This window comes from Sebastes umbrosus, chromosome 17 (genome assembly GCF_015220745.1).
Source record: "Sebastes umbrosus isolate fSebUmb1 chromosome 17, fSebUmb1.pri, whole genome shotgun sequence".
NCBI classification, from domain to species: domain Eukaryota; kingdom Metazoa; phylum Chordata; class Actinopteri; order Perciformes; family Sebastidae; genus Sebastes; species Sebastes umbrosus.
Genome location: NC_051285.1, coordinates 21,034,419 through 21,046,729, shown reverse-complemented (window position 1 = coordinate 21,046,729; position 12,311 = coordinate 21,034,419). Strand labels below are relative to the sequence as shown.

Here is a 12,311-nt window from a genome sequence, read left to right as displayed (position 1 = left end):
CTGCTTATATTTCAGCCTCACGTTATGAAATCTTTACTATAAGTAAACTAACAGTGGTTCACACATATAAGAGCTGGCAGGATAACATTGTTGATTAAGGACAGGGAGAAAAATGACCCCCTGGAAAGCTTCACAGAGAGAGCAATGTAACCCTGCTGAAGGCATTAGAGAGTAGTGGTACATTGTGACAAAGGGTCATGTCACTTCTGGATATACAGTATAAGCTATAGTCCATTCATGTAAACTGTATAGCTGCATATGTATGCAACAGAGATGGTTCAGGCTATATTTACACTTGGAGAAAAGGAGTGTGAGTTCACCATGGTACATTATCACAATGGATACAGCAGGGTAAATCCACCATGGTCATCATTAAGGCCGTCACACACAGCGGGTGTTAAAAGGCCGCTAGTTTTGCTGATGATGATGTCATCTATCTGCCTGACATAGCCCAGTGTGGAGGGAGAACTTTCAAAGGGAAAAGCCACAGGAAACATAAACCACAAACTGCAATGCTTGAATTATCAATGCAAACCAGTCAAATGCCCTAATAAACCCCAAATATAAGACTATTAGCACTACTAATATTTTCACTTATAAGTAAATAAAAGAAAAAAAAATGTGTTTCACTTCACATTCTGTTCATTGTGGAGACAAATATTGCATCGCTTAGCTATAGTTATCCAATGGAATCAATTCACAGATATACCTCTTAAAAGTTAATTCTGTAAGTCGTATTTCAAACGTCAGTATGATGAAGACAGCTATCATCTAAAATGTCTTTGTACTAGTTTCTCAACCATGACAAAATAAACGTGGCATGGCACTCCATAACAAAACTTTTTCACTGTACGGTAGCTGCTGGTGTGAAAAATTCAGGTGGTCTCCCAGGAGGAAAATTGATCTGAAAGATTTCCCGCTGTGCTGGGCTCCCGTCAAAACCTCTATTGTGTGCATTTTCTCCTTGGCTGAGCGTATGGCGTTATACCGAAAGAACATCTCCCCTGGCTCAACAACGTGGCGAGGAGGTCAACGGCAAAGTTTTGCAGACAGCAGAAAAGTACTCCCTGCAGTGCTGGATAGTTTTGGGCGGTTGTTGGGAGAGATGCACCAAAAGGAAAGGTCAACAACATCCTGCCTCACCCTGCACCCATATTCCTCTTTTTTAGGTCTAGTTGAAGGGCAAGCAATAGCATAGGTGTGGGGTAGTTATCTCACATTGAATAGAAAACTTGAAAACTATTAACTCACAGATAAGTTAATATTTCAACCACAAGGTGCTGCCCATCTATAAGTGATCTGGAATGTGTCAAGAGAAGCGATACACGTTCTCAGGTCTGTAAAGCTCAGATGGGATTTATAAATTAATTATTATCCTCCGCATGACACGGTTGCATCACATATTCCTGGAAGAATATTCAGCATATTGGTGCTCTAAATCTCCTCTGAAAGTAAGTGCCGTGATAAAAAATGTCAACACAGATGGCTTAAAGGGACTAGATAGTCGTCTGTAGCATACAATATGAATAATGCTCTTAACAGGGATATCATCCAAAAGCCTGTGTTATCATGAATAAAGCACTAGAGTGGGTCTTGCGGGGACTCGGTTAGAGTGCGGATACAGAAAGGTGATGCTTGAAGTATGAATCAAATAGCTAAACCATTAAAAAAGGGGAGCAGATGGACAGTTGTGTAAAAATATGCCATAAACACTAACTATACATAGGTTTGGAAAGGGAAGGTCAACGGTGATCAGTGAGATAACTTCCTCTGACTGTTTGCAGTTGTATTGTGGATTTTCTCAGCAAATGCATTCAAATTAGGGCTGTCAAAGTTAACGCAAATTTGTTTTAACGGCACTAATTTTTGGTTGGTACCAACATGTCATACTTGTCCTGAAAGAGGCTAAATAACGCGCCAAACTTGCGCTAAATTTTGGCAAGGAAAAACTGGCATGGTCATTTTCAAAGGGGTCCCTTGACCTCGGACCTCAAGATGTGTGAATGAAAATGGGTTCTATGGGTACCCACGAGTCTGCCCTTTACAGACATGCCCACTTTATGATAATCACATGCAGTGTGGGGCAAGTCATAGTCAAGTCAGCACACTGACACACTGACAGCTGTTGTTGCCCGTTGGGCTTGAGTTTGCGATGTTATGATTTGAGCATATTTTTTATGCTAAATGCAGTACCTGTGAGGGTTTCTGGACAATATTTGTCATTGTTTTGTGTTGTTAATTGACTTCCAATCATAAATATATAGATACATTTGCATAATGCAAGCATATTTACCTACTCACGTTGATAAGATTATTAAATACTTGACAAATTTGCCTTTAATGGACATTTTAAACAGAGAAAAATTTGTGATTAATTTGTGATTAATCATGGACAATCATGCTATTTATAGCGATTAAATATTTGAATTGATTGACAGCCCTAATTCAAATAGATAAAGTCTCTGTACACCCAAAAACAAATTACAAATAAGATAGAATGTTAGATAGATGAATAGCAAATATTCTTATGTCAAGTTTGTTTACATGTGCTGTTCTTTGTATGGAATAAATAAATATAACAGATAATAAATACAACAGATTTCATCCCTCCCTTTAACCTATATATGGAGGAATGTCTTATACAGTATATCTCAGTTTTCTTGTTGTTAGCTTTGAGGGCCAAATATAGAAAAAAGATAAGAGTAAAAATATATAGATCTTTAATTTGTTTAATGATATTAATGCAATGTTGAACTATATGATACATAAGGCTACAATTTTAACTTAAAAAAAACACCTGCTTGTCGAGACGGTTTGTTCTTTAATTTACTGTACTTAGAGATGGCAAACTAATGGCCTCTGAGGCCATCTAGTGGATCACAATTGCATTAACACCACATTTTTTTTTATATCACTATTCAAAGACAGCTTAGATAGTGGAATTAATCTATAAAGATATGATTGGGAAAAACTGGCACCGAGAGGTTATTTCACGCAATTTAAATCACAGTTTATGACATTGGTTTCATTACAGCACTGAGCTCACATCTTTATAGTTCCCATTTTATTTAGGCCTTCTAATCGACTGTTCTGTTCTTATTTTGTGTCTTAAAACCCCTGCAGCTGAAAATATAGGCTACCATGCAACAACAAAACAGTCAGGAAATAAAAGAATGAGAAGTCTTCATTTCGTTCCATAAGTATAAAAATCAATTGGGTGACTTTTCACACCGTACTAATCTGATCCTTTGCAGCACAGGGGCTGATTTTTGGAAGCTGAGCTGGTGCAGATACAGATCCTTTCACATTTACTATTTTTGACACTTTGAAAGTAGAAATACCACAATGTAGAAATACTCTGTTACAAGTAAAAAGTGCTGCATTCAAAATTTTGCTTCAGTAAAAGTACAAAAGTAGAAGCATTAAAATATACTCAAAGTACCAAAAGTAAAATTAGCCTACTCATTATGCAGAATGGCCCATTTCAAGATAATATTATTGGATTAAAATTAGTGATGCATTAACGTGTATACGTCACATAAATGTTGCAACTGGTAGACCTCATTTCAAGATCTTCTTTATAGGCTACTGCTGGGTAGCTTATTGTGAATTCCCTCCAGGAATCAATTTGATCTTATTTTATAAGCTGCAGTGCGTAGAATTGGAGCAAATATGATTAAAAACAAATTTATAAAACGGTTGCTATATCCTGACATTAGTGCATGAGACGGGTAATCTGAAAAAAATCGTGTGCCTCTCTGTGTCCTCCGGTTTCCTCCAGTGCTCCTAACGGCATCTACAAGATTTCACAGACCGGAGGAAAACAACCAATCAGAGACGAGCTGGAGCCTGCCGCCCAGCTGTCGTCTCTGAGCTGCTGTCAATCACTTGGGAACTCCGATCAAACTAGGCAGCGTTGATCAAATATGAATCAATATTCTGTTACTGTAATATAATATTTCTCGTCTCAATTTTTTTCAGAAACATCTTGTAGTGTACTATTTAGCTGTAAAATGAGAAAGTTTGTGACCCGGCATCCATGTTGAGATCTGTTGAGGAAATACCAAGCACCGCCCACTAGCCAGAGCACAGCCAATAGGAAACGCTCTCTCTGAAATGACCTGTGATTGGCCAAAGTTTTCTGTCACATGGCTAGATTTTCTAAAGCATGAAAACAGAGCCATTAGGAGGTGCAAAGTCTAGTTATATCTCAGAGCACTTGAGTTACAATATGCTGAAAGGTTATTATGGAATTTTTGCCCAATGATGCCAAAAATATTCTGCCTACTGCAGCTTTAAAAAGGTACAAAATCACACCAACGGTACATAATTGTACTTTAAACAAGCTCAAGGTACAGGCAAAATGATGCAGCAAGTCGGTGATCGCAAAATTTTGATTTAAATAGAGAGTTGGGTTTATTGAAATTAAATAGATGGCCATTCAATTCTTGGTCTGCGTGGCCTAGGGATCATTTTATGACTTTAATCGATAACTTAGCTGGGTGTGCATTTTAGTGATTTCAGCTAGTGTTTACATCGCACTGTTATTATGCAAATAATAATTGAATACTTTTAAATATAATGTTGCAGAGTCATGATATGGTTGTTGTATTCAAATACCAAGAGACTGACACCCTTATGTCATTAGCAGCCAGGATCAGTGTTCTGGGTTCATCCCATACACTACACTGTATCAAATAGGTTCATCAAGGTTCATCCCACATTGCTTCCTGGACACGAAATGGCATCTGCCTACAAGGTATAGACTCGAGGCGTTGTCCTACTGCTTTATTGTTGTCATAAATGCCTGATTAGAAATGGTCCTGCAATTCTAACAGCGGTCTGTCAGATAAGTGTGGTTTCAAGCACATGCGATAACAAAGACCTGAAACTGTGAAACGTTTTCTGAGAACAAAACACACGTGAAGTGTCAGACATCAGCAGTGTTGTGCGGCACACAGACAGCACATGCACAGAGAGACAACCTCTTCCGGCACCCGCCCCTCCCATCACCCTCTTAGACCCGCCCATAAAGCCGCTCTTGAATCTGATTGGTTCTGTGCGAACGACACCTTCCTAGATCTAGGCGAAATAGATAGAAAAGAATCTTGAATCTTGAATTAATCTTTTTTTGCAGTACACGCAGTGGAAGTCTAGTGCGTTTTGAAATTGTTAGTGCATTGTGCTCATCAAATCACAGCTAACTTCTTTTTTCCCTTCAGCTTCACTTTGTGAATTGTTTTAGTGTTAGGGTTAGCTGTTCACACATTTGATATTGTTTTAATAATTTCATTTAACACAACACAAAAGAGGGACTTTATATGCATAGTTGGGAACGTTGCTATTTCTACAACACTTGTCGAATGGTTAAATAATGTGTAAGGAAAAAAAATAATAATAGTAAATGAGTCTGGTCATTTTGTTTCAGCTGAAGAAGGTGTATTTCTTTTAACTCCACTATTTCTCTTTATTTAACACTATGTATTATACATAATATAACATATATAATACATATATATACACAATATATAATATTAATACTATTTTTATTTAACTTCCCACAAACCTTTTTCCCACATACCATTTAACACTATGTATCATACATAATATAACATATATAATACATAATATATATATATATATATATATATATATATATATATATACACACACAATGTATAATATTAATACTATTTTTATTTTACTTCCCACATACCATTTAACACTATGTATCATACATAATATGACATATATAAAACATAATATATATGTATATATATATATATACACAATATATAATATTAATACTATTTTTATTTAACTTCCCACAAACCTTTTTCCCACATACCATTTAACACTATGTATCATACATAATATAACATATATAATACATAATATATATATATATATATATATATATATATATATATATATATATATATATATATACACACACAATGTATAATATTAATACTATTTTTATTTTACTTTCCACATACCATTTAACACTATGTATCATACATAACATAAAATATATAATACATAATATATGTATATATATATATATATATATATATATTTATATACACAATACATAATATGAATACTATTTTTATTGTACTTCCCACATACCTTTTGCTGCAGCCATCTTGGGGTGTAAAGCAGAATCCATCCATAGTGTGGCGTCTTTTCTACTTTACTCTATTTCTATAGCGGAAGTTGCGGTCAGAGGTCAACGTCCAATAGTAACCTGCCTACTGCGCATCATCACATCATCACATCACCCCACTCTCTGCTGTTAAACCGTCTGCTACCGCATCATGATGTGATTTGTTTCTTTCATCATCACTGGAACACAGAGATGTCTGACCGACAGACACAACTAATTCATTGATCTTTTGGACTCAACTTTTTTTCAGGATTACGTTTCGGTGCATCTCCCACGGTGAGTCGACATGTTTATCTCACATTAGTCCTGTCTGTCTGTGGTTTAGTTCCGCTCACTCTGCAGTACAGCGCACCTGCAGACAGACAGTCACTGTATTAGAGCCACTAACTGTGGCATTATAACTGTATTAGCTGCTGCCGGTAAGCTATTAGCAGCTTATCTGTGGCTGCTGGTGAGTTTATATGAAGCTAGCTTTCACTTGACAACTACCTTATTAGTTGAGTTAACGCTGACAGGAGCTAGCTAGGAAGCACTTGATCAGCTACGACATTAAATAATATGGTTTTAGCCTGAAGTTTCGCTCCGTTTAATGCAGCTCTCTGTATCATTGTGTGATGTTCTCCTGGCTCACGGTTGCAGCGGGTCTGGCTGCAGTGCTCGGCTTGTTTTTCTGGTCCTGCAAGCAGCTAACGCTAGGTAGGTAAGGTGTGCCATACCTGGGAGTCGGCCACCTGCCCGAGCAGCAGCAGTTGGAGACAACTTTATTGTAGCAACGTAAAGGAACAGATGGACTTGTATTTATATAGCGCTTTTCTAGTCTTCCGACCACTCAAAGCTCTTTACACTACATGTCAACATTCACACACAGATGTCAGAGGCTGCTAAGGTGCCAATTTGCCCATCAGGTTCTAATCTAAATACTGATTCACCCACCGATGGCTATGCCTTCGGGAGCAATTTGGGGTTAAGTGTCTTGCTCAAGGCGGGGATCGAACCCGCGGCCTTCCGATTTGGTGGGCAACCTGCTCTACCCTCTGAGCCACAGAAAGTGTTAGGTTTGACAGCACCACATCTCGTTGTTTCCATAGTGGTGTTAATTAACATTGTATATAGCACGTCCTTAGTAACTTATTAAACGAGGAAGGGAAGGAGAAGACTGCTTGAATACTAGAGGAGTTACTGTTAGTCTTTTCAGTTAAATGGGCCCTGAAATCAATGTATGCAACATCCAGTTGTAGTCATACAACTGTCTCGTTGTATTACATTGGCTACAAGTGTTCTTTTGTTTCTTTCTATTGGCAGTAGGGTGATATGGAGAAAAAATAAAATATCACAATATTTTTCTTTACCAATTACCTCGATATATCAGTATTGCGACGATATTTCACAAACTATTTAGACAACGTTATTTTTGATAAATAACCATCAGTAATGTGGATATAATCACTAAGTGGGTAAAGGCAAATAACAGAGCAGTTAGAACAGTCTAGTAAGTTCAGAAAATGACATAATTTTACTGTAATGTAGCCTTTAAAACCAAGATTCAAGATTCAAGATGTTTATTGTCACGCCGGTTATACAGGTACAATCTTGTGAAATGCTTTTTGCTGGGAAGCTCCATTAAAATAATAAGTTATATTACAATTATAAAAGGAAATACTTTGTACAAGGGCATATTAAGAACATATACATTAAGAACATATACAGTATATACAGTATAAGATATATTTTTGTGTGAGAAGGTGTCGTATGAATTATCTATTTAAAACCAGGAACACTTATGGCATATTATGATAAACAAAAAAAGACAATATCTATTCTCATATCACAATATCAATATAATATCAATATATTGCCCAGTCCTAAGTAGCAGGCACACTTTATCTCACATGCAGGCAGGATTTCTACATGTTTTATAGACTGTTTAATATATGCTTTTCACATGGTAATCAGTGTTTTTATATGGGGGTTGCAGTTATTTGGGGCTGAAACAATGCTTCATATGCTTCTGGCTGTGTGGTTAACTGATGACAGTGTGAACAGCGTTGCATGCACGTGTCATTATTTAATCCCTTCTTGTATTCTGACCTACAACTGTTTGGGCATGTTCAATAAAGGCACGTTTTTGCAGAGCCTGCACAAAATGTACTGATGCTCCCGGAGTGAGTCCAAGTTTTGCAATATCAGTTCAAGATACTTCAGATTATGTAACCCACTTTTGCAATATGACAAACAGAATCACGACGATCTTGTGAAACACACTGTACCGTGATATTTGGACTCCATATCTCCTTTATAACTGTTTGCTGCCACTGTTTTGTCTCTTTCCTGCAGTATTTGCAGCCTGTTCGTGTCGTCCAGCCATGGCACAGCAGGACGGTGCTGCCAAGAAGAACCCAGCCATCGCGGTGTTGAACTCTCACTTCATCGTGGGATCGGTGTCGGAGGAGAACTCGGAGGATGAGATCCCCGGGAAGCCTGACTTGCAGCTGGAGGAGAAGGAGACTCGCTCCTCGTCGCCGTCCTCTGATAGCTCGAGCAGCACGTTTGAAATGGGATTCGACCACATTGATGGGCCCATACAAAATCTGAGGTCAGAATGCAAACCTGGTCTGGTTTTTACTGTTATGATTAATTCAGGTATTCTAAAGTGTGTCTTTTTCTCAGGCATGCAGACCAATTTTTATCAATATTGTATCATGTTTACTTGGAAAATATTACTGGTTCTTTAGGGTTTAAGAAAATCACTGTTTCAATTGAAGATTTTTTTGGATGATTTACTTTTGTTCCGTCGTTTGTAAATTGTACCCATAGTGGTGCATAAATTTACATATTACGGAAGACATTAATCTAGCAGCCTTGAATCCCATTATTTCTGAGTGGCTTGCAAATACAACACAGGGAATTTGCATCTTCAAATGCTCTCTCTATGAGACTACCCCTGTAGTCCAAATGACACTCTGTTCAAACTATGTACTCCTGTGTAGATCCTTCTACAGCACATGTGAAAAAAATGTGGTTTCACTAGCTGTACACTTGTAAAGGCTTTCTTTGTGTCGTGAGTCTGGGTGGTAGGCCTGGAAAGTACGCATAGACTTCAGAAATGTTGGTTTGGGAAAGTTGAAAAAATGTTTACACACAGAAATTTCCAATCCGACGGCCGAAAAGGAGCTTTTCAGCACTGACAGAACTTCATTTAAAAGCTTGCAGCAGTCTTTAGTCCGTCTGCCGGCCCCAGTTTTCTTTTACTGGGGCTGCCTAGACCTTGCATTTCACTGTCGCTTTCACAGACGACGGCTTGTAAATCACATTTTCCTCTAAAGCCTCACAGAAGATTTGAGATTCAAATGAGATACACGTGCTGATGTACACAATATCTTCTCTCATAGACATGCTTTTGTCCTTTTCCAATGGGTTAAAAACTGATTTTATACATGTTTATCTGTAAATTTGGTTTGTAAATATTGTCAGGAAAGTTTGATTTTGCTTGCAGCTTGCACATTTTAGAATCACATTATCTGCTGTACACAAGACATGGAGGTCATTGCTTTGCCCAGTCTGGTTTTGTCTGATCAGTTTCACGGGGACAAACAGGGACGAGAGAAGTGGGGCTTTAGCTGAAAGAACTTGGAACAGCTATTTTAGAACTGGAAATACTGGATGGGGGTGTCCGCCTCCTACACCCCCCCTATAATTGTCTCTCTCATAGGACAGAGCGAACTCTAGCAGCTCCACAGCTGGATTGAAATCAGGGCCTCCATTCAGTAGAGAAGGGGCTCATTTGCCTCTTGTCAGTAACCCCTACAGTTATGCAATAATAATGCAGTATCAGGCCACATAGTGCAGCCACACCCTCCAGCTGATTGTCATATATGTCCCTCCCCCTGTACTACCCACTCCCCCTATGGTTCCCCTTGGGGTGGAGCTTGATTTAAAGAGCTCTGCCAAAGCACAATGTAAACATATTTGAGGACTGTAAAGTGTCCTGCTATGCAGAATATGTTCTGCTCTCTCTGTGGTTATACTGTAAGCTTCGTAAAGATATTGTTTGACCCTTTATTTTTGCTTTTCTAACACTTTCCCAAATCATTCCTATCATTCATCATAAGTACATGTTCTGATTGATTAAGCTGTAACTCACCCACAAGCTATACAATTTAAGATAAGAGACAGTAGTCACATCCTCTGCTCCTTAGACCAGTCAGCTTCTTATCAATATGAGGTGATATCAGTGACTTTTTTATCTTCTGGGCTATAAACATAAACTGTTTTTAAAGCACAGCTGCTTTAAAAACACATAAACTGTTGTGCGAAACACTCGCACAACAGTTTCCCCCTGGAAGTTTAATATCGAAATTCTTGTCTTGTGTTTTGCACACTGGAAAAAAATGAGTTATCTGCTTGTTATTATAGCTACATAACACACTGTTCTTTCCGAAACTGGAGGTGTCATATGAATGGCTGTCTCATGCATTCCTTGTATTTCTTAAAACAGGCCGAGCATGTCAGGGCTGCACCTGGTGAAGCAGGGCAGAGACCGGCGGCGTATTGATCTCCAGAGGGACTTCACCGTGGCTTCTCCTGCTGAGTTCGTCACCCGCTTCGGCGGCAACAAGGTCATCGAGAAGGTGATGATTTTTTTATTTAGCACGACTTCTTTAATGATGAAAAACAAACCAGTGAAGAACTCTAAAACAGAACAAATTGTGTGTTTCTGCATCACACAGCCCCACGAAATGTAATTTACTATCTGTGACAAGATTAGATCAGCCATTACTAGTGAAGTATTTTAACTTATGTGTGCAAATCAACATTGATAACTAAACTATTTTTGCTTCTCCAGGTGCTCATCGCCAACAATGGCATTGCAGCGGTCAAATGCATGCGCTCTATCCGCCGCTGGGCCTACGAGATGTTTCGCAATGAAAGGGCAATCCGCTTTGTTGTGATGGTGACCCCGGAGGACCTGAAGGCCAACGCAGGTGAGCTTTAGTTTGATATATCATGGCAAAACACCACCCTCAGCTCTTTTGCAGTGCATCCAAACACCTTAGCTAATTCAGAAGACAGTGCACTGGCACCCAGTGAGAGGGATTTTGTAGATGTGACTGCAGCAAGATGGGGAAAACAAAGAGGTTTTTATGTGATTCTGTCTTTCTCAGAGTACATCAAAATGGCAGATCATTACGTGCCGGTGCCAGGAGGAACTAATAACAACAACTACGCCAATGTCGAGCTCATTCTGGACATTGCTAAACGCATACCTGTTCAGGTACGACCTCACACTTAATATATCTATAGTTTTCCCACAGCAATTAACACTTGTATCATTGATTGAATACTCGTTGTCATTCTCTCGGTTCTTACAGGCAGTGTGGGCTGGATGGGGTCATGCCTCCGAGAACCCCAAACTACCAGAGCTGCTTCACAAGAATGGCATTGCTTTCATGGGTAAGAGAAGCTTCTTACGTTGTCCATCCCTTTGACCCTTCACATTATCAGTCCACTCAATTAAAATGCTTTTTTTTTCAGGTCCCCCAAGTCAAGCTATGTGGGCTCTGGGAGACAAGATCGCCTCGTCTATCGTGGCTCAGACAGCTGGCATTCCAACCCTTCCCTGGAGCGGCGAAGGTAGGGTGCAGTTTGTGTCGGGTCCAAACATAGTCTTTTGTTAAGGCTGTTTAGGATCAGATTTAAACTTCATGTAGTAACAGGGGTGTGGACTTGAGTCACAAATTTGATGGCTTTAGACTCGACTTGAAAAAAATAAAAAAGACTTGCATCTTGACTTGGACTTTAACACCAGTGACTCGTGACTTCACTTGGACTTGAGTCTTTTGACTTGAAAATACGTGATATCTTCCTCAAAGCCCAAAGATTAAAAAAGTATGTTATTTAAAAAGTGTGTGCATGAAGACGATCAACTGCCCGGTACTGGAGGTAACTCAAGCGTCGGAGATGTTGGCTTTATTTACTTTTCGAGAGATCCTTTATGGAATGTTTTAGGAGGATGATTTATTCTTGGGGGTAAAAAGTGAACTGAACAAACTATCTTTTGTTGTTTATTGCTGAATCCTTGAAAAGCTTCTTTTTTTTTTTGGTTGAACTCTGGACTCTTTATTTTTGTGAATAATCTCGGGAT

The 12,311-nt window shown here is 38.7% G+C and overlaps 1 protein-coding gene and 1 long non-coding RNA gene across 15 annotated transcripts in view; one reads left to right on the top strand and one right to left on the bottom strand.

The window, feature by feature from the left end:
• Positions 1–10,361, bottom strand: part of LOC119475402 — a 33,511-nt gene extending 23,150 nt beyond the window's left edge. The window contains exon 1 of the long non-coding RNA XR_005203788.1: positions 10,350–10,361. This is a non-coding gene — a long non-coding RNA (uncharacterized LOC119475402). The remainder of the gene's footprint in view (positions 1–10,349) is intronic.
• acaca (acetyl-CoA carboxylase alpha) overlaps positions 6,591–12,311 on the top strand; it is a 45,924-nt gene continuing 40,203 nt past the window's right edge. For 4 of the 14 annotated variants that reach the window (XM_037748049.1, XM_037748051.1, XM_037748047.1 and 1 more), the window contains exons 1-7: positions 6,594–6,865; positions 8,504–8,762; positions 10,665–10,797; positions 11,013–11,151; positions 11,332–11,441; positions 11,539–11,620; positions 11,702–11,800. In XM_037748049.1, coding sequence (XP_037603977.1) covers positions 6,784–6,865; positions 8,504–8,762; positions 10,665–10,797; positions 11,013–11,151; positions 11,332–11,441; positions 11,539–11,620; positions 11,702–11,800 — 904 coding nt within the window. In that variant the 5' untranslated portion in view covers positions 6,594–6,783. Of the gene's footprint in view, positions 6,866–8,503; positions 8,763–10,664; positions 10,798–11,012; positions 11,152–11,331; positions 11,442–11,538; positions 11,621–11,701; positions 11,801–12,311 lie in introns of all 14 variants that reach the window. The other 10 variants (XM_037748055.1, XM_037748053.1, XM_037748045.1 and 7 more) reach the window with 5 other exon arrangements.